Genomic DNA, 22,173 nt, shown 5'->3' with positions numbered 1-22,173 from the left:
CTTTCTTAAAAGTATATCCTCTACCATATAAGATGTTGCATGATTTAGTCAAAAATATCATTGGAAGGCATCAGGAGACCTGATTAACAATCCCAATGTGTTATAAGTCAACTAGATCTGAACAAATTGGTTGATTGGGATACACTAATTTACTCTTACAACTGAACTGAATGTAGGAATAATACCCTGCACCTATGCTATAATGGCAACTTGTTTGAATAGGCATGGAAGTCCCTTGTCAGTTATTAAAGTGAAAGTCACTCAGTCGTGTCCGACTCTTTGTGACCCCATGGATTTCTTCAGCCCAGAATATTGGAGTGGGTAGATATTCCCAACCCAGGGATCGAACCCAGGTCTCCCACATAGCAGGTGGATTCTTTACCAGCTGAGCGACCACGGATGCCCTGTAAGTTATTAAATACTATATAAAACCAATGCAAAGATACTTTCTCTTTCAATGCCAGAAAAGGCTGCAAGCATCGTTGCTTCTAAATTGTGGCTTAAGATTTTGTTTCATTTTGTTTGTAAGAGGGAGGAGAAAGTTCTTTTCAAAATAGCTATTGATTTATATCTGTGGTCTTTCCCTTCTTTAACATATCATAATTGTTTTCAGCTGGTTTAAGCTGAATGCGTGGGCATCTAGGTTTGTCCAACAGTTTGCAATTTAAGATGCAGTTAGGCTGTACATACACACATTAATACATTTCACAGGAATCTGAATATTAAGTATTCAGTGAATGGGACAAAAATCACAACAGGCAACTTTATTGTAGAATTTGATCCAAAAATCCAGAAAAAAATAAATAAAAGGAGCCAAGTCTCTATTATGTTCGTACACAAAATAAACCAAAAAATACATCAACATTTACCATGAGATCATTTAAATATGTCTGTAAATGATCTGATAAGGGAAACGTGATCTACAACACGGGAAACTTTTTTTTTTTTTAAACAATTATAGACTTAGGTGCAATGCACTGTAGGTCACCTAGACTAGTTTAGCAAGAATGAGCAACATGGTAGGTCCAAAAGGCAACCCCCAAACACCTTCCTTCAATGGAAACTTTGGTAATTGTCTGTGGCTTAAAAAAAAAACAAACCCAAACACCAACTCCTTCTTCATCATGTTGGATGGTTATTTTGTCCATTTTTCTTCTGCGATGATGAGTCCGTTTTAAATACTTCAATTATTATGAAGACACTCCAGGTCCACAGAACAGCAGACACTTCCATTCTGTGCATCAAGACACAAGCATTAGCCAGAGACATAGAATACAAATCAATACGCAGTGTCCACTTTTACATTCAAAATGATCAGCTACATTTTGAGACCAACTCCATGAATGCTATAAAAATGATTACTAGAAAAATGCCACAAGAGGAGTAAAATGGAAGGCAAGACTTATGAGATACTGCAGGGTCCCTCTTGTTGGATTCTGCTGGCAGTGAAACTTCATACACCCCATCTGAACTCAGACCATGTTTGAGACTCCTCTGTATTTCCAGCTTGTTTGTTCACACAGTTTATTCACTACAATTACTCTAATTGAGATTCTTTCCAAAATTAACCCTCTGAAAAATAAATTACCATTAATAAAACTAGTCAAAAATACCAAAAAGAACCTGAAAATAACTCAAAAATGGCTTCCAGAAAGGCGGGCATAATAGGGGTAAATACAGACTCTCTCATGGTGACTATGAGAGGGAAGGTACATATCAATTATTAGGCATTCATGAGAAATCAATTACACATATTAATATTAAATATGGACTTCCCAGGCGGCTCAGTGGTAAAGAATCCGTCTGTCAATGCAGGAGACATAGGAGATACTGGTTCAATCTCTGAGTATGGAAGATCCCCTTGAGGAGAAAATAGCAACCCACTCCAGTATTCTTGCCTGGGAAATTCCATGGACAGAGTAGCCTGGTGGGCTATAGTCCACGGGGTTGCAAAGAGTCAGACGTGACTGAGCAACTGAGCATGTGTGCACACACAATGTAAATATACCTTTATAATTCTCCTAAATGAGTTTCAAACCTGACCTCAGAGAAATAATACTGAATACCATAGGTCCATATATTCCCTGGTCATTGTGTTTGATGGGGCTGAAGGAATATGGGACCATAACTTTTGCTTTATGAAGTTTGATGTCCTTTTCCTATTGGGGCTGCATTTTAAGGTGATACTTCTCAGAAAAAAGAACCCACATTTATAACAGCATAAAAAGGCAAGTTGTGATCCTTCCACTGATGCGTGAAGCTGAGCCAGAATTTGATAGAATCAAATGGATTAATATTTTTAACATGATTAATCATGGGAATTTAAGCAGATGTTTCAGCAGAAATTTAACCCTGCCTAAAGTGTACTACAGTCATAGCTCTCCATAAATTTAGAAAGGAGGAACGGGTCAGCTTTAATTTAAAAGACATGAGGATGCCTCATGGGAATGCCTCCAAAAAGACAAGAAAATAATCACAGTTAATTAAATCTTACAGCAGGAGCTTCAAGTCCCTGCATTAGGCATTGTGATAATTAAACAAAGCAAACAACTTCATAGATTTATAAAACACTTTCTTCTAACATAGACAGTTGCCTGAAAGAGCTTAAAATTTTTTTCCAGGATGAAAATAGATCTTTTTTTTTTTTCTTTCCCATATTCAGGTCAAAATAGCTTAAATCAGCCATAATTGGGACTAGGGTCAATTATTTAAATTCCATATTTCACAGGCAAGAGAGAAACTAGTTTGTTTCATGTTCATTTGGAATTTGCCTTTATACACAGTACAACTACCATCCATTCAGACAGATTAACCTTCCAGCGAGAAGCAAATGCCTGCATGTGCTTCCACGCCCCTTGGAACCCGTGCATACAGAACTATCAGGAGTGGACCTCCTGCACATGTTCTCAGGCACATGTCCGAGGCCTGGTTATCCTCAGGACACCCAATTACCTTGCATTTGCAGGTTGTGCAGGGAGATCCAGCCATTGTCCACACTGAGCCGCTAAGCCTCGAAAGGCCATAGCTGTCCAGGCAAGTTTTCCTGATGTCATAGGCGATATTATCAGCCAGGCAGGGGTCACTGACACAGCGGGGACAACATTCCCCTTCCAGGATAGTTGTGTACTCACAGCTCAAACTGGGGCAAGCAAGCGGCCAGCAGTCTACCTCTCCTTCCTGTGGAGAAGAAGTGAAAAAAAAAAAAGCCTCCTCATTAGCTTTTGGCACAATCCTGTTGCCAAAGTCCCAGAGAGGGAAATCCTCAGGAATCCCCATGACTGCCCTCACTGACTGCTCCTACTTTAGCATCGTTATGTGTATGATGCTAAATGGGTATGGCATGCTTCCTTCTTAAAGGAGGAATACCGACATCATCTCCTCCAGTATGCTTTTGCTGACTGTCTATAGTACAGCCATGGAGAGAGTTAGGTCCCATCTCTCTGTGTGCCAATGGCAACCCATAATTATTTTTTAGTGATTCTTATTGATCCTTATTATAGTTATTAATACAATTCCAGATTAAGTTTTGAGCTTTCAGGTTCTGGGCTTTTCCCTTTATCTCCCTGATCCTTAACACAGTTCTGGTAAATAAATGCTAATCAAATGAACAAAGAGATGATACTGGGCTAGTGTTTAAAAAGAAACTTATTTTTCTTAAGGTCAAAGGAGGAACCTGAGTCACTGTATTATTTCAGCAACATCACACTGAGTTGCTTGTGTTAGATTTAGAACTGAGGTTGTGCAGTATCAGGAGAACCATTTCAGAATGGTTTTGAATGTTCTGTCTGGCTAGTGATAACATCACTAATGTGCAGTACAGTGTTACAGTTTAGATACAGCCTCCAAGTAGTCTATAAACTGGCAACTGTGGCCCCACTGAACTGCACACAGCAGGTCTGTTTCTCTCTGTAGTCTTTTCTGTTATCATGACACTTATTATAATTAATGAAAACTCAAACTCAGTCAGCATCACAAGATTATGGCCTTTGATCAGCTTCATGATTGCCCATGTCTGTCATGCTCACAGGGCTTCACAGGTGGCGCAAGTGGTAAAGAACCCACCTGCCAAGGCAGGAGATATAAGAGACATGGGTTCAATCCCTGAATCAGGAAGATCCCCTGGAGGAGGGCATGGCAACCCATTCCAGTATTCTTGCCTGGAGAATCCCATGGGCAGAGGAGCCTGGTGAGCTACAGTCCATAGGGTTGCAGAGTCAGACATGACTGAAGCGACTTAGCACACATGTTATGATCACTGTTGCATCATCTGGGGTCTGGCACATGCAAATTATTGACATTAAATATAACCCACTATATTCTCAAGTCATCACAAAGTTATATTCATTAGCATCAGTTTTCCCAGATATTATTAGAGTCTGGGATGGCAGGGGATACTCTTGAAATTCTGTAAAAATTTCATGTCTAAAATTAATACTCATTCTTCTGAGTGCTGAAAACTAGCTTCTTAGAAATGCAATTTTTCAGACTGATAACACAGCTAATTCTATAGCTGTGTTGAGTTTGTTCTTGAATGGGAGATGTGAAAAATGGCTATGATTTGAATATATCTGAGTTATACTCCTCAGCATTAGGGGTAATTAAAAAGGAATTATTTCTACTATTATCTGCACATTCGCCAGGTGACTTTAGAAAATCCAATCGAAATTTATAGCATGTTGTCTCCAAATGCCTGTTTTTATGCAATATCTATAGACTGAATCATTAACTCTAGAAAATGTTACATTACAAAATGCAGCTAACAGTTACCATTACAAATTGACTTAATTATGACTCAACTCCACTGGTTGTAATTCCCTCAGAGATAGAATATCATATTCACTATGATAATATGTTTTAACAATCTTTGCAACATTAGGAATCTCTGTCTGTGGTATAATCTGAAACAGAAAGAGCCAGTTGAAGAAATTAAGCTTTTTCTCTAAAATTTCTCAAACCTGATTATACCCTTAGTATCCCTGTATTTAGATACAAAGGAACCCTTCATTTTTCTCTATGAAGGTTTAGCTCTTGAAACCAATTTTTCGATCCAGGAAACATGAACAGTACTTACTGCTATGCATTAAGTATTTTCTATGTGTCAAATACTATATTTGCTATTCACACATATCTCTGATCTTCACAACAGCCCTGCAAAATAGGTGCTCATCCAGTTGTATACACTGAAGGAAAGAATGATCAAGTGAAATGCTGGGACCTGCCCAGGTTAATCCGGAGAAGGCAATGGCAAGCCACTCCAGTACTATTGCCTAGAAAATCCCATGGATGGAGGAGCCTGGTGGGCTGCAGTCCGTGGGGTTGCTAAGGGTCGGACACGACTGAGCGACTTCACTTTCACTTTTCACTTTCACACATTGGAGAAGGAAATGGCAACCCACTCCAGTGTTCTTGCCTGGAGAATCCCAGGGATGGGGGAGCCTGGTGGGCTTCCGTCTATGGGGTCACACAGAGTCGGACACGACTGAAGTGACTTAGCAGCAGCAGCAGCAGCCCAGGTTAATCACACAGAGGTTGTCTGTGGGAGAAGCAGGACTGAATTCTAGGTCTATATGGCCTAGAATCAATATCATTCCCTGGTATTTCTACTATGTTCAGTTATCTCTCATACTGAAATCTTTATTGGTAATGTCCCAAGAAATGAAAGACTTGGCTCTGTAAGAACTACAACTCCTGATTGAGGCCTCAAAAGCTTTCTGTCATTTGGGGATTTTTATTGTACTGGATTTGCTAAAAAGTAGATGGCTGGATGGTATCACCGACTCGATGGACATGAGTTTGAGTGAACTCTGGGAGTTGGTGATGGACAGGGAGGCCTGGCGTGCTGTGATTCATGGGTCGCAAAGAGTTGGACACGACTGAGCGACTGAACTGAACTGAGCAGTTGCAAAGTAACTTGGGCCAAATTTGTCCTATGTAAATGTTTTGCCTGCTGTTTTAAACAGTGGAATATGAATGTCTTCTGGAAGAGCATTTGCCCCTTAACTAGCCACAGGACCCACATCTTTCTGCCCAGGACCACAAATAGCAGGAAACTAAAGTCCATAGGCAACTGAGTCTGTAAACCCCTCGAGAGTGTAAGGGACAACACACTCTGAAGGAAGACAACATACCAGACACCGGCACTGCTGGCAGCTGTGAGTCCAGTTGTCTCCACTCCGATAGAGCTTGCGTCCATTTTGATCCAAACATTGGCTTGTGACCCTGGTGTCACACTCTGGGCAGCAGAAAAGGTCAACGCTTGGATTCTGGCAATCACATGCTGTCCGCCGGCAGAATATCTTCCCGTTCTATTTAGAAGTGAGGTTAAGGAGGTTTCATCATTAGGGAAGCAATAAGCCTGCACTAAGAAAACTAGTCTTATAAGCACTTTACAGAACATAGGACAGATTTCTGACAGTCATAGTAACCCCCTGGCCACTTCCCATTTTGCTCAAACAGATGCACATGTGTATACACACCCTGTTTTTCCCTGCCCTTGCCAGCAGAGCAGTCGTGTTAACAGGGAGACATGTCTAAGTTTAAAAGAGAAATGTTCTTGAACCTTTTTTCTAAATGTTTCTTAAAAATCATATTTCTAAGTAAAATTATAACTAAGCAGCTAAAAATGCATGAATGATCAAGGACTCTTTTGAGTGGAAAATCACGCTGCTGTACTTTTCCCAGTTCACAGTGAATATCCTGACACATGCAAACGAATTCCTCCACTTTTATCTCTGCCTCAGCTATGGGAGGACAGGGAAGGCAATGGCAAGCCACTCCAGTACTATTGCCTAGAAAATCCCATGGATGGAGGAGCCTGGTGGGCTGCAGCCTGTGGGGTCGCTAAGGGTCGGACACAACTGAGCGACTTCACTTTCACTTTTCACTTTCACACATCGGAGAAGGAAATGGCAACCCACTCCAGTGTTCTTGCCTGGAGAATCCCAGGGACAGGGGAGCCTGGTGGGCTTCCATCTATGGGGTCACACAGAGTTGGACACGACTGAAGTGACTTAGCAGCAGCAGCAGCAGCAGCAGCAGCAGCTATGGGAGGAAGTCTTTACAAAAGAATTAACCAAGGCTCAGAGAGGCTAAATTACTTATCCAGTATCACAGAGGTAGCAATTCTCTAAGCAGCATCATTAGATTTCCTGGTTTCAAAATAACTTTTCTTCTACGAGGTAGTTTTTAGGATGCTTATTACAGGTGCCACCTCCCACCTTGAGGTGTTCCGTTCAGTCAGTTCAGTTCAGTCGCTCAGTCATGTCTGACTCTTTGTGACCCCATGAATCACAGCACGCCAGGCCTCCCTGTCCATCACCAACTCCCGGAGTTCACTCAAACTCATATCCATCGAGTCGGTGATGCCATCCAGACATCTCATTCTCTGTAGTCCCCGTCTCCTCCCACCCCCAATCCCTCCCAGCATCAGCCTCTTTTCCATTGAGTCAACTCGTCGCATGAGGTGGCCAAAGTATTGGAGTTTCAGCTTTAGCATCAGTCCTTCCAATGAAGAACACCCAGAACTCCTTTAGAATGGACTGGTTGGATCTCCTTGCAGTCCAAGGGACTCTCAGTTCCCCAAATTATAGCAAAGTATAATTTCTGGAGTGAAGACCTTGAATACTCATAAAGGATTGAAGGTCGATAACATTCAAACAAAACAATGTTTTGCAGTGTTTCTTTTTTTTTTTTTTAATTGGAGTAAAATTGCTTTAAAATGTTGGGTTAGTTTCTGCTGTACAACAATGTCAATCAGCTATAGGTATATATATTATACATATGTCCCCTCCTTCTTAAGCCTCCCTTATACCACCCCCACCCCACCCTCTAGGTCATCACAGAGCACCTAGCTGAGCTCCCTGTGCTATACAGCAGCTCCCCACTAGCTGCTTTACACATGGTAGTATATACACGTCAATGCTACTCTCAATTTGTCTCACCCTCTCCCATTCCTTGCCTATGTCCACAAATGCGTTCTCTACATCTGCGTCTCTATTCCTGCCCTGCAAATAGGTTCATCGGTACAAATTTTCTAGATTCCATATGCATGTATTAATATATGATATTTTTCTCTTGCTGACTTCACTTTGTGTGACAGACTTTAAGTTTATCCACATCACTACAAGTGACCCAATATGACCCAGCAATGCCACTACTGGGCATATACCCTAAGAAAACCATAATTCAAAAAGACACATGTACCGCAGTGCTCACTGCTGCACAATTAATAATAGCCAGGACACAGAAGCATCCTAAATGTCCACTGACATATGAATATACAAAGATGTAGTGTATATATATATATATATATATACAATAGAATATTACTCACTGCTGCCCCTTATTTATATGTCTGTTGCTTACAGTAACTTCTCATCTCAGACAATGAACAGCTAAAAATTTAAGGTGAGACAAGTGGCCACCTTTTATGCTTAAAACCGCTTTGCCAAATATTTACAAAACCAGAGAATCTCAGGGCCAGAATATACCTTCGAGGACACATAACCAAATTTTGACCTACACTTGATTAGTCTAGAACAACCGTATTCAAAAGCCATCAAAACCTGTGCTGTAAGTTCTCCAATCTTGAAGAACTCACCACTATGGAAGGTATTCTACTCGTGCAACTCTGTACCATTCTGATTGTTAAAAATTGGATTTTTCTTGCCCATCCTCACTGATCCTTGGTAATCAGAGAACTCTTCATCCCTCTATCACATTTTAATTCTTCGTTCTTAGAAGAGAGCTCTTATGTCTCTTCTGAATCATCTCATCTCTAGAGCAAACATATCTAATTTTTTTGATGATTCCTCATTAAAACTATAATAATATAATATAATATAATATATAAAATAATATAATATAAAAAATATAAATCTTTTCACTGTTGTCACCACTTTTTAAAAAAATTATTTTTAATTATAGTTGATTTACAAAGTTGTGTTATTTTTCGGCTGTACAAAGTGATTTAGTTACAAGCAAATATATATTTTTTTCTTTTTATATTATCTTCTGTTATAGGTTAATACAAGATTTTGAGTATAGTTCCCTGTGCTATAAAGTAGGTCCCTGTTAGTTATCTGTTTTACATATAATAATGTGTTTATTTTAATCTGTAATCCTAATTTTCCCCTCATGTTCCTTTTAGTAACCATAAATTTGTTTTCTATGTCTGTGTGTCTATTTCTGTTTTGTAAATAAATTCATTTGTATCATCTTTTCAAGATTTCACACATAAGAAATATCATGTGAGATTCTTCTCTGACTTACTTCACTTCATATGATAATCTCTAGGTCCATCTATCGGAGAAGGCAATGGCAAGCCACTCCAGTACTATTGCCTAGAAAATCCCATGGATGGAGGAGCCTGGTAGGCTGCAGTCCATGGGGTCGCTAAGGGTCAGACATGACTGAGCGACTTCACTTTCACTTTTCACTTTCACACATTGGAGAAGGAAATCGCAACCCACTCCAGTGTTCTTGCCTGGAGAATCCCAGGGACGGGGGAGCGTGGTGGGCTTCCGTCTATGGGGTCACAAAGAGTCAGACATGACTGAAGTGACTTAGCAGCAGCAGCAGCAGCAGCAGGTCCATCTATATCGCTGCAAAGGCATTATCTTTTTCTTTTTCTGTGGCTGAATAATTCTGCATTGTGTATATGTACCGCATCTTTATCCATTACTCTGTCAATGGACATTTGAGTTGCTTGCATGTCTTTACTATTGTAAATAGTGCTTAGTGAGCACTGGGGTGCATGTACCTTGAAGTTCAGTTTTCTCTGGATATATGCCCAGGAGTGGGATTGCTGGGTCATATGGTAGTTCCATTTTTAGTCTTATAAGGAACCTTCAGACTGTTCTCCAATACTGGTTGCACCAGTTTACATTCCCACCAACAGTGTAGGAGGGTTCCTTTTTCTATTCATCCTTTCCAGGATTTATTGTTTGTAGATTTTTTGATGATGGCCATTCTGACCAGTGTGAGGCAATACCTTATTGTAGCTTTGATTTGCATCTCTCTGATAATTACTGATATTGAGCATCCTTTCATGTGCTTTTCTGGCATCTGTATGTCTTTTTTGGGGAAACTGTTATTTAGATTTTTTGCCCATGTTTTGATTGGGTTGTTTGACATAGAGCTGCATGAGCTGTTCATATATTTTAGAGATAACACCTTTGTTGGTCACTTCATTTGCAAATAGTTTTTCCCATTCAGTGGGTTATCTTTTTGTTTTGCTTATGGTTTATTCTGCTGTGCAGAAACTTTTAAGTTTAACATAGGTCTCATTTGTTCTAGTTCTATGAAAAATGCCATTAGTAACTTGATAAGGATATCATTCCCACTCCAGTACTCTTGCCTGGAAAATCCTGGGGACAGGGGAGCCTGGTGGGCTGCCGTCTATGGGGTCGCACAGAGTCAGACATGACTGAAGTGACTTAGCAGCAGCAGCAGCAGGGATATCATTAAATCTGTAGATTGTCTTGTGGAGTATAATCATTTTCACAATATTGATTCTTCCAATAAAAGAACATGAAATACCTCTCTGTGTCATCTTCAATTTCTTTCATTAACATTTTACAGTTTTCAGATTATAGGTCTTTCGTCTCCTTAGGAAGGTTTATTCCTAGATAGCTTATTCTTTTAGTTCAGTTCAGCTCAGTCGCTCAGTCATATCCAACTCTTTGCGATCCAATGGACTGCACACGCTAGGCTTCCCTGTCCATTGCCAAATCCTGGAGCTTGCTCAATCTCATGTCCATCGAGTTGGTGATGCCATCCAACCATATCATCCTCTGTCATCCCCTTCTACTCCTGCCCTCAATCTTTCCCAGCATCAGGGTCTTTTCAAATGAGTCAGCTCTTCACATCAGGTGGCCAAAGTACTGGAGTTTCAGCTTTAGCATCACTTCTTCCAATGAACACCCAGGACTGATCTCCGTTAAGATGGACTGGTTGGATCTCCTTGTAGTCCAAGGGACTCTCAAGAGTCTTCTCCAACACCAAAGTTAAAAAGCATCAATTCTTTGGTGCTCAGCTTTCTTCACAGTCCAACTCTCACATCTATACATGACCACTGGAAAAACCATAGTTTTGACTAGACAGACCTTGGTTGGCAAAGTAATGTCTCTGCTTTTTAATATGCTATCTAGGTTGGTATAACTTTCCTTCCAAGGAGTAAGCATCTTTTAATTTCATGGCTGCAATTACCATCTGCAGTGCTTTTGGAGCCCTCCAAAATAAAATCAGCCACTGTTTCCCCATCTATTTGCCATGAAGTGATGGGTCCAGAGGCCATGATCTTAGTTTTCTGAATGTTGAGCTTTAAGCCAACTTTTTCACTCTCCTCTTTCACTTTCATCAACAGGCTCTTTTGTTCTTCTTTGCTTTCTGCCATAAGGGTGGTGTCATCTGCACATCTGAGGTTACTGGTCTTTCTCCAGGCAATCTTGATGCCAGTTTGTGCTTCTTCCAGCCCAGCATTTTTCATGATGTACTCTGCATATTTGCACTCATCTCACACGCTAGTAAAGCCATGCTCAAAATTCTCCAAGCCAGGCTTCAGCAATATGTCAACCGTGAACTCCCAGATGTTCAAGCAGGTTTTAGAAAAGGTAGAGGCACCAGAGATCAAATTGCCAGCATCTTCTGGATCATGGAGAAAGCAAGAGAGTTCCAGAAAACCATCTATTTCTGCTTCATTGACTATGCCAAAGCCTGTGACTGTGGATCACAATAAACTGTGGAAAATTCTGAAAGAGATGGGAATCCCAGACCACCTGACCTGCCTCTTGAGAAACCTGTATGCAGGTCAGGAAGCAACAGTCAGAACTGTACATGGAACAACAAACTGGTTCCAAATAGGAAAAGGAGTACGTCAAGGCTGTATATTGTCACCCTGCTTATTTAACTTATATGCAGAGTAGATCGTGAGGAACTCTGGCTGGAAGAAGCACAAGCTGGAATCAAGATTGCTGGGAGAAATATCAATAACCTCAGGTATGCAGATGACACCACCCTTCTGGCAGAAAGTGAAGAGGAACTCAAAAGCCTCTTGATGAAAGTGAAAGAGGAGAGTGAAAAGGTTGGCTTGAAGCTCAACATTCAGAAAACAAAGATCATGGCATCTGGTCCCATCACTTCATGGGAAATAGATGGAAAAACAGTGGAGACAGTGTCAGACTTTATTTTTTGGGGCTCCAAAATCACTTCAGATGCTGATTGCAGCCATGAATTTAAAAGACGCTTACTCCTTGGAAGGAAAGTTATGACCAACCTAGATAGCATATTAAAAAGCAGAGACATTACTTTGTCAACCAAGGTCCGTCTAGTCAAGGCTATGGTTTTCCGTGGTCATGTATGGATGTGAGAGTTGGACTATGAAGAAGGCTGATCACCAAAGAATCGATGCTTTTGAACTGTGGTGCTGTAGAAGACTCTTGAGAGTCCCTTGTACTGCAAGGAGATCCAACCAGTCCATTCTAAAGGAGATCAATCCTGGGTGTTCATTGGAGGGACTGATGCTAAAGCTGAAACTGCAATACTTTGGCTACTTCATGCGACAAATTGACTCACTGGAAAAGACTCTGATGCTGGGAAAGGTTGGGGGCAGGAGGAGAAGGGGACGACAGAGAATGAGATGGCTGAATGGCATCACCGACTCTATGGACATGAGTTTGCGTGAACTCCAGGAGTTGGTGATGGACCGGGAGGCCTGGCGTGCTGTGATTCATGGGGTTGCAGAGAGTCGGACACGACTGAGTGACTGAACTGAACTGAACTCTGCATATAAGTTAAATAAGCAGGGTGACAATATACAGCCTTGATGTACTCCTTTCCCAATTTGGAACCAGTCTGTTGTTCCATGTCCAGTTCTAACTGTTGCTTCCTGACCTGCATACAAATTTCTTAAAATTTCTTTCAGAATTTTCCACAATTTATTGTGGTCCATACAGTCAAAGACTCTGGCACAGTCAATAAAGCAGAAATGGATGTTTTTCTGGAACTCTCTTGCTTTTTCCACAATCCAGCAGATGTTGGCAATTTGATCTCTGGTTCCTCTGCCTTTTCTAAAACCATTTGAACATCTGGTAGTTCACGGTTCACATATTACTGAAGCCTGGTTTGGAGAATTTTGAACCTTAATTTGCTAGCATGTGAGATGAGCGCAATTGTGTGGTTGTTTGAGCATTCTTTGGCATTGACTTTCTTTGGGATTGGAATGAAAACTGACCTTTCCATCCTGTGGCCACTGCTGAGTTTTCCAAATTTGCTGGCATATTGAGTGGAGCACTTTCCAGGATCATCTTTTAGTATTGGAAATAGCTCAACTGGAATTCCATCACCTCCACAAACTTTGTTCGTTGTGATGCTTCTTAAGACCCACCTGACTTCACATTCCAGGATGCCTGGCTCTAGGTGAGTGTGAGTGATCACATCTTCGTGATTATCTGGGTCATGAAGATCTTTTTTGTACAGTTCTTCTGTGTATTCTTTCCACCTCTTCTTAATGTCTCTGCTTCTGTTAGGTCCCTCCCATTTCTGTCCTTTATTGAGCCCATCTTTGCATGAAATGTTCCCTTGGCATCTCTAATTTTCTTGAAGAGACCTCTAATCTTTCCCATTCTACTGTTTTCCTCTATTTCTTTGCATTGATCACTGAGGAAGGCTTTCTTATCTCTTCTTGCTATTCATTGGAACTCTGCATTCAAATGGGTGGCAGCTGTGCTTTGCTGGAGCGGCCATGAGAGGTACCCAACACCCAAGGTAAAAGAAACCCAAGTAAGATGGTAGGCACTTAGAGAGGGCATCAGAGGGCAGACAGACTGAAACCACAATCACAGACAACTAGCCAATCTGATCACATGGACCACAGCCTTGTCTAATTCAGTGAAACTAAGCCATGCCGTGTGGGGCCACCCAAGATGGACAGGTCATGGTGGAGAAGTCTGACAGAATGTGGTCCACTGGAGAAGGGAATGGCAAACCACTTCAGTATTCTTGCCTTGAGAACCCCATGAACAGTATGAAAAGGCAAAAATATATAACACTGAAAGATGAACTCCCCAGGTCAGTAGGTGGCCAATATGCTATTGGAGATCAGTGGAGAAATAACTCCAGAGAGAATGAAGGGATGGAGCCAAAGCAAAATCAACACCCAGTTGTGGATGGGACTGGTGATGGAAGCAACGTCCAGTGCTGTAAAGAGCAAAATTGCATAGGAACCTGGAATGTTAGTTCCCTGAATCAAGGCAAATTGGAAGTGGTCAAACAGGAGATGGCAAGAGTGAACATAGACATTCTAGGAATCAAAGAACTGAGATGGTCTGGAATGGGTGAATTTAACTTAGATGACCATTATATCTACTACTGTGGGTAGGAATCCCTTAGAAGAAATGGAGTAGCCATCATGGTCAATAAAAGAGTCTGAAATGCAGTACTTGGATGCAATCTTAAAAACGACAGAATGATTTCTGTTCGTTTCCAAGGCAAACCATTCAATATTACAGTAATCCAGGCCTATGCCCCAACCAGTAACGCTGAAGAAGCCAAAGTTGAATGGTTCTATGAAGACCTACAAGACCTTTTAGAACTAACACCCAAAAAAGATGTCCTTTTCATTACAGGGGACTGGAATGCAAAAGTAGAAAGTCAAGAAACACCTGGAGTAACAGGGAAATTTGGCCTTGGAGTACGGAATGAAGCAGAGCAAAGGCTAATAGTTTTGCCAAGAGAACAAAGTGGTCATAGCAAACACCCTCTTCCAACAACACAAGAGAAGACTCTACACATGGCCATCACCAGAAGGTCAACACTGAAATCAGATTGATTATGTTCTTTGCAGCCAAAGATGGAGAAGCTCTATACAGTCAGCAAAAACAAGACAGGGAGTGGACTGTGGCTCAGATCATGAATGCCTTACTGTCAAATTTAGACTTAAATTGAAGAAAGTGGGGAAAAGCACTAGACCATTCAGGTATGATTATGCTCCATGAAAAGGCATTATAAGATACTGCCATTTGCAACAACATGGATGAAGCTAGAGGGTATTATGTATGCAGAATATAAAAATTAAATGAGTATAACAAAACAGACTCACAGACAGCAAACTAGTAGTTACCAGTGGGGAGAGGGAACGGCGGTTACAACACAGGGGCAGGGAATTAAGAGATCCACACTACTGTGTATAAAATAATTAAGCAACAAGTATATATTTTACAACACAGGAAAATATAGCCATTATTTTGTAATAATTTTAAGTGGGATATAATATATAAAAATACTGAATTACTATTATACAACTGAAACTAACACAATATTTTATTTCAGTAAAATAAACAAGACACAATGCAACAACTCACATTTTCCCCTATGGATTCTCCACTACTAAATGTTTCTAGAAACAAGAATTCCACCACATGGGAAAATATTTGTTATTATTAACTGATAAATTTAAAATGAGCAAAAGCAAGGAAAAAAAAGAAACATAAAAACACAACCTTAGGGCTTGCACAGCTGACTCCTGACATCAGAAAACACCCTAGACAGGAAGGTATTGATAATGGTGCTGGTTAAGTTCTGAGAACAAAGTAAAGCATTTTTATGAGTAGATCACAAGATTCTAGAAATTGAACTCTACTCTAGCCCCAGGCACTGACTGACTCACCCCTGGTCTTCATTCAATGAGTGGCATGCTGAGAACTGCAGGGCTTTATTGTTAGCTCTTTGCAGAGTGGGTTAGTCTCTCCTTACTTGAAGGAAATGCAAGAATCTTTTAGTTTCCCTACTATGACCACCTTCCTCAGTTTCTGGGTGAAGGCTTTTATGTGACCGGATCAAATGGTCAGTATTCCAGACAATTTCAAGGCAAGAGTCTTCTACATTTTGCCAAAGTTTTTTGTTGCCACACTATTGGGCCCTGACTTTAATATGACATTGTGGGTGATGGGTTATGAACATGCATGTCCCAAACCATCCTTCTAATTCCCAGAAAAACTCCAGTTCTGGTTTTGTGCAGTATTACACTTAGTTTCAGGATGAATGCTTTTTTTAAAAAAATTCACCTTTCTTTTTAATTAAACAAAATAACAAGAAAAACAAAAAACCTTCTGAATGAAGCACAGAAATGAAATCTGGCCTTTAAAGCTTTTCTCTTTCTCCCGCTGGATTTTCCAACTACCAATGACAGTAGTGTAACTAACCAATCTGATCACATGGACCACAGCCTTGTTTAACTCAGTGAAACTATGGCCATGCCATGTAGGGACACTCAAGATGGACGGGTCATGGCGGAGAGTTCTGACAGAATGTGGTCTACTGGAGAAGGGAACAGCAAGCCACTTCAGTATTCTTGCCATGAGAACCCCAAGAACAGTATGAAAGGCAAAATGATAGGACACTGAAAGATGAACTCCTCAGGTTGGTAGGTGCCCTATATGGTAGTAAAGGAGAGTGGAGAACTAATTCCGGAAAGAATGAAGAGATGGAGCCAAAGCAAAACAATACCCAGTTGTGGATGGGACTGGTGATGGAAGCAAGGTCCAGTGCTGTAAAGAGCAATATTGCATAAAACCTGGAACGTTAGGTACATGAATCAAGGCAGATTGGAAGTGGTCAAACAGGAGATGGCAAGAATGAACATCGACATTCTAGGAATCGGTGAACAAAAATGGACTTGAATGGGTGAATTTAACTCAGATGACCATTATATCTAAGACTGTGGGCAGGAATCCCTTAGAAGAAATGGAGTAGCCATCATAGTCAATAAAAGAGTCTGAAATGCAGTACTTGGATGCAATCTCAAAAACGACAGAATGATCTCTGTTCGTTTCCAAGGCAAACCACTCAATATCATAGTAATCCAAGTCTATGCCTCGACCAATAATGCTGAAGAAGCTGAAGTTGAATGGTTCTATGATGAAGACCTACAAGACTTTCTAGAACTAACACCCAAAAGAGATGTCCTTCTCATCATAGGGGACTGGAATGCAAAAATAGGAAGTCAAGAAATACCAGGAGTAACAGGCGAATTTGGCCTTGGAGTACGGAATGAAGCAGGGCAAAGGCTAATAGAGTTTTGCCAAGAGAACAAAGTGGTCATAGCAAACACCCTTTAAACAACACAAGAGAAGACTCTATACACGGACATCACCAGAAAGTCAACACTGAAATCAGATTGATTATGTTCTTTGCAGCCAAAGGTGGAAAAGCTCTATACAGTCAGCAAATAAAAGACAGGGAGTGGACTGTGGCTCAGATCATGAACTCCTTATTGTCAAATTCAGACTTAAACTGAATAAAGTGGGGAAAACCACTAGACCATTCAAGTGTGACCTAAATAAAATCTCTTATGATTATACAGTGGAAGTGACAGACAAAGGATTATATCTGATAGACAGACTGCCTGAAAAACTATCAGCAGAGGTTCTGACATTGTACAGGAGGCAGTGATCAAGACCATCCTCAAGAAAAAGAAATGAAAAAGGCAAAATGGTTGTCTGAGGCGGCCTTAAAAATAGCTGTGAAAAGAAGAGAGGTGAAAGGCAAAGGAGAAAAGGAAAGATAAAACCATTTGAATGCAGAGCTCCAAAGGATAGCAAGGAGAGATAAGAAAGCCTTCTTCAGCAATCAGTGCAAAGAAATGGTGGAAAACAATAGAATGGGAAAGACTAGAGACCTCTTCAAGAAAATTAGAGAAGCCAGGGGCACTTTTCATGCAAAGCTGGGCACAATAAAGGACAGACATGGTATGGACTTAACAGAAGGAGAAGATATTAAGAAGAGATGGCAAGAATACACAGAAGAACTATACAAAATAACCCAGATAACCACGATGGTGTGATCACTCACCTAGAGCCAGACAACCTGGAATGTGAAGTCAAGTGGGCCTTAGGAAGCATCACTACAAACAAAGCTAGTGGAGGTGATGGAATTCCAGTTGAGCTATTTCAAATCCTAAAAGATGATGCTGTAAAAGTGCTCCACTCAATATGCCAGCAAATTTGGAAAACTCAGCAGTGGCTATAGGATTGGAAAAGGTCAGTCTTCACTCCAATCCCAAAGAAAGGCGATGCCAAAGAATGCTCAAACTACCACACAATTGCACTCATCTCACATGCTAGCAAATTAATGCTCAAAATGCTCCAAGCCAGGCTTCAACTGTACATGAAGCCTGAATTCCAGATGTTCAAGCTGGATTCATAAAAGGCAGAGGAACCATTTCAAAGAGATGAAATTGTCAACATCTGTTGGCTCATCAAAAAAGCAGAAGAGTTCCAGAAAAACATCTGCTTTATTGACTAGGCCAAAGCCTTTGACTGTGTGGATCACAACAAACTGTGAAAATTTTTAAAGAAATGAGAATAGCAGACCACCTGACCTGCCTCCTGAGAAATTTGTATGCAGATAAAGAAGCAACAGTTAGAACTGGACATGAAACAACAGACTGGTTCCAAATTGGTAAAGGAGTACATCAAGGCTGTATATTTTCACCCTGCTTATTTAACTTATATGCAGAAGAAAATCCCATGGATGGATGAGCCTGGTAGGCTGCAGTCCATGGGGTCGCTCAGAGTCGGATATGACTGAGTGACTTCACTTTCACTTTTCACTTTCACGCATTGGAGAAGGAAATGGCAACCCACTCCAGTGTTCTTTCCTGGAGAATCCCAGGGACAGGGGAGCCTAGTGGGCTGCCGTCTATGGGGTCGCACAGAGTTGGACACGACTGAAGTGACTTAGTAGCAGCAGAGAACATCATGAGGAATGCTGGGCTGGAAGAAGCACAAGCTGGAATCATGATTGCCGGGAGAAATATCAATAACCACAGATATGCAGATGACACCACCTTTATTGCATAAAGCAAAGAAGAACTAAGAGCCTCTTGATGAAAGTAGAAGAGGAGAGTGAAAAAGTTGGCTTGAAGCTCAACATTCAGAAAACTAAGATCATGGCATCTGGTCCCATCACTTCATGGCAAATAGATGGGGAAACAGTGGACACAATATTTTCTCGGTCTCCAAAATCACTGCAGATTGTGATTGCAGCCATGAAATTAAAAGATGCTTTCTCCTTGGAAGAAAAGCTATGACCAATGTAGAGAGTATATTAAAATGCAGAGACATTACTTTGCCAACAAAGATCCATTGAGTCAAAGCTATGGTTTTTCCAGTAGTCATGTATGGATGTGAGAGTTGGACTAGAAACAAAGCTGAGTGCCAAAGAATTGATGCCTTTGAACTGTGGTGTTGGAGATGACTCTGAGTGTCCCTTGGACTGCAAGGAGATCCAACCTGTCCATCCTAAAGGAGATCAGTGCTGAATATTCATTGGAAGGACTGATGCTGAAGCTGAAACTCCAATACTTTGGCTACCTGATGTGAAGGACTGACTCATTGGTAAAGGCACTGATGCTGGGAAAGATTGCAGGAGGAGGAGAAGGGGATGACAGAGGATGACATGGTTGGATTCCTTACCAGCTCAATGGACATGAGTTTGAGTAATCTCAAGGAGTTGGTCATGGACAGGGGTGTGTGGCATTTTGCAGTCCATGGGGTTGCAAAGAGTCAGACACAACTGAGCAACTGAACTGAACTAATGACAGTAGTAGCAGTAGGTAAGGGTTTGGGTATGGGAGTAACTTAAATCCTGTCTCTACTTGTCACTGACACCTCAATTCCTTTTATCCAGGAAAATCTGCAGCTAAGTTTACAACCACCACTCTGAAGTTTCTTTTTCACCTATAAGGACATACAATGCCACAGTGGCTGAGGGACATAATTGATCAGGACCATCATTTTACTTCTGTGTTACTTACCCTGTGATCTTACCTCTCTATTGCTCTTTCAGATTCTCACCTTTAGTTTCCCAAACCTTTACTTCAGTCTAAGTAGTATCTCTGCATTTAGCTTTGATCTCCCCAGTATGTCCATCATGCTATTAATCAGACTACGATTAGGCCATATCAATACTAAATGAAAAAAATCTCTCATGATCCTCAGCTGCTCACAGGATACAGTCTAAATTCCAAAGCCTGACTGCATCCCCATCCTTTATCTCCAGGCTCATGTCCTCTTATAGCCTTCCCACACTCTTCTTGCTCCTGATAGTCTAATCTCGTCATTCACTTTATATTTCCTTTAATATATATTGCTATGCTTCTGCTTCTTTGTTCTTGCTTTTCCTTCTATTTGGAATTTACTTTCCCCACATCTCTACTTGAATACATTTGCCATCCTTTAAGAGTGTATTCAAAGGTCACCTACTCTGTGAAGTCATTCCCCATTCCTTTCTTCATTCTAACAGAATAGAGCATACTTTTTTCCTCAGTTCCCACAACAAATAAATTGTTCATGACTCTACCACAGCATGACAGGTGGTTCATTGTGTATCCATTTCCTCACTCATCTCCATTATCATCAATATAAATGTAACCATTCATAGTAAAATGCTACGTTTTCTGGAAACTAATAAACTTGATACCTCTCTATCTTCCCACATATTGCAGATAGAAAATAAAAGGTATCTCCATAAGGCCCATGACAAATCTGTGAAAGGAAAAGCCACAAATGGATATCTATGAAAAGAAATTGGGCTATAATTTAATATTTAGGGATGAAGGCTAAAGAGAGAACCATTTTTCATTCTGGGTTTCTGTGATCGGGAGGATCATGCATCCCCCAAAATTAGGCAATTATTCTGTGCCTAATCAACATAGTGGTCTTAAGGTGAACACGAGCATTGTCACTGTCAAGGAGGGACATTTCACCTAAAGAGAATCCGCATCCACTTCTGCTAGCCCAGCTTTATTACTGAACTCCACTCAGCTGTGGATATGTTTCAAGGCCTCTTTTTCAATTGACATGAAACATTAGTTAACCTGATGTACTGATTCTCAAGGATGAAAGAACTCTGACCTTGCTTCTTTCAACAGTATGCCTTGACCTGTGGTTGGCTTTTGTGATTCTGCTTGTGTGATTTGTTTATATTTGAATTGGAAACATCCAGAGTATGATTAAAAAGCCAGCATTTCATAACTTAACCTTGATTTTACTTCTTAGCCTCTAAGATGATGTCATAATGATAGTTTAATTACATGCTTAAGTACTAGAAATATTTCTTATCAAATCAGAATAGAATACTTACAACTGAAAATAGTGGAAACAAAGGGGATTATAAATAAGTTCATTTTTTTGAAGATGATCTACAGAATTTGATTCAGGCTTCTTGAGCTCCTAAAGCCAGATCTCCTTTCCTTCTACAACCTCTTGCAAGCTGTGCTATTCATGGGTAATTTTGCTTTTTTAAAAGACTTATGTAACAAACTCTGCTCAGTACTTTATTCATAAAGGAGGGATAGTGGAGATACATTATATTAACAAAATAAGATGACAGGGTTTGTTACTTTCCTGTGGCAATGCCAGTCTAATTCCCAGAAGTTGTCAGAGATACTTTAGGAGTCAGAGCAGCATAAATCAACTCAGTCTGTTGGATTCTTAGCACAGCCAATAAATGAGGTTTTGGAAAAATTTTAATGATTGGTAAATGCCCTGCTTTATCATGGACTTTAATAAAACAACAACTGAAAAATAAATTTTGGTTTCATATTGGTCAAGACTCAACTAAAATCCCTTGCCTGTTCTAGGTATCAGGGACATAGAAAGCTTTAAAAATAGTACAGGGCCAGGTTGTGAGCCTCCACAAAGGTTTGGTAAAGTAATAATTTTCTACAATAGAATTCATCTTCATTTTGCTGGCTGAATGGAGACCTAATTGCCAACCTCTCCCATAAACCTTTCTCAGCCACTCTAACGCACAGTCTTTTCTGTCTCAAAAACTTTTGCTCTGAGTCAGTGCCACATACTTAAATATTGTGCTTAATAACCTGAAGACTGCTTGAGGGAATCTCCTTACATAGTAATTAAAATAGTAGTGAGTTGAGCATTGAGCTCAATCCAGTTGGGTTGACTGATTACTAAATTGGTTTTATAAATATCAGCAGATGTCATATAGAGAGTTACAGGACATGTAGCAAAATGAGAAAACTAAGATTTGGACAAACAAGTAAACTTCAAATCCCAGCTTACAAATTTATATCTTGTGATATTAAGTGCACATTACTTGCCCTGAAACTTAGAAACTCAGTTTCTTTGTCTTTCAGAGTCATGCTGTATTAAA

General features: G+C 40.5%; 1 protein-coding gene across 1 annotated transcript in view; it reads right to left on the bottom strand.

Annotated features, from left to right (window-relative positions):
- Positions 1 to 884: 884 nt before the first annotated feature.
- The window catches only part of NELL1 (neural EGFL like 1), a 964,969-nt gene continuing 943,680 nt past the window's right edge, over positions 885 to 22,173 (bottom strand). Inside the window, exons 17-19 of the mRNA XM_055416043.2 lie at positions 6,129 to 6,305; positions 2,953 to 3,177; positions 885 to 1,234 (exon numbers count right to left, since the gene is read on the bottom strand). Coding sequence (XP_055272018.2) covers positions 1,184 to 1,234; positions 2,953 to 3,177; positions 6,129 to 6,305 — 453 coding nt within the window. The 3' untranslated portion in view covers positions 885 to 1,183. The remainder of the gene's footprint in view (positions 1,235 to 2,952; positions 3,178 to 6,128; positions 6,306 to 22,173) is intronic.

This window comes from Moschus berezovskii, chromosome 25, assembly GCF_049115385.1.
Source record: "Moschus berezovskii isolate FMDL1 chromosome 25, NW_MosBer_1.0, whole genome shotgun sequence".
NCBI lineage: Eukaryota > Metazoa > Chordata > Mammalia > Artiodactyla > Moschidae > Moschus > Moschus berezovskii.
Note: the sequence above shows the minus strand (reverse complement) of the source record. Positions and strands in the feature narration are given on the sequence as shown.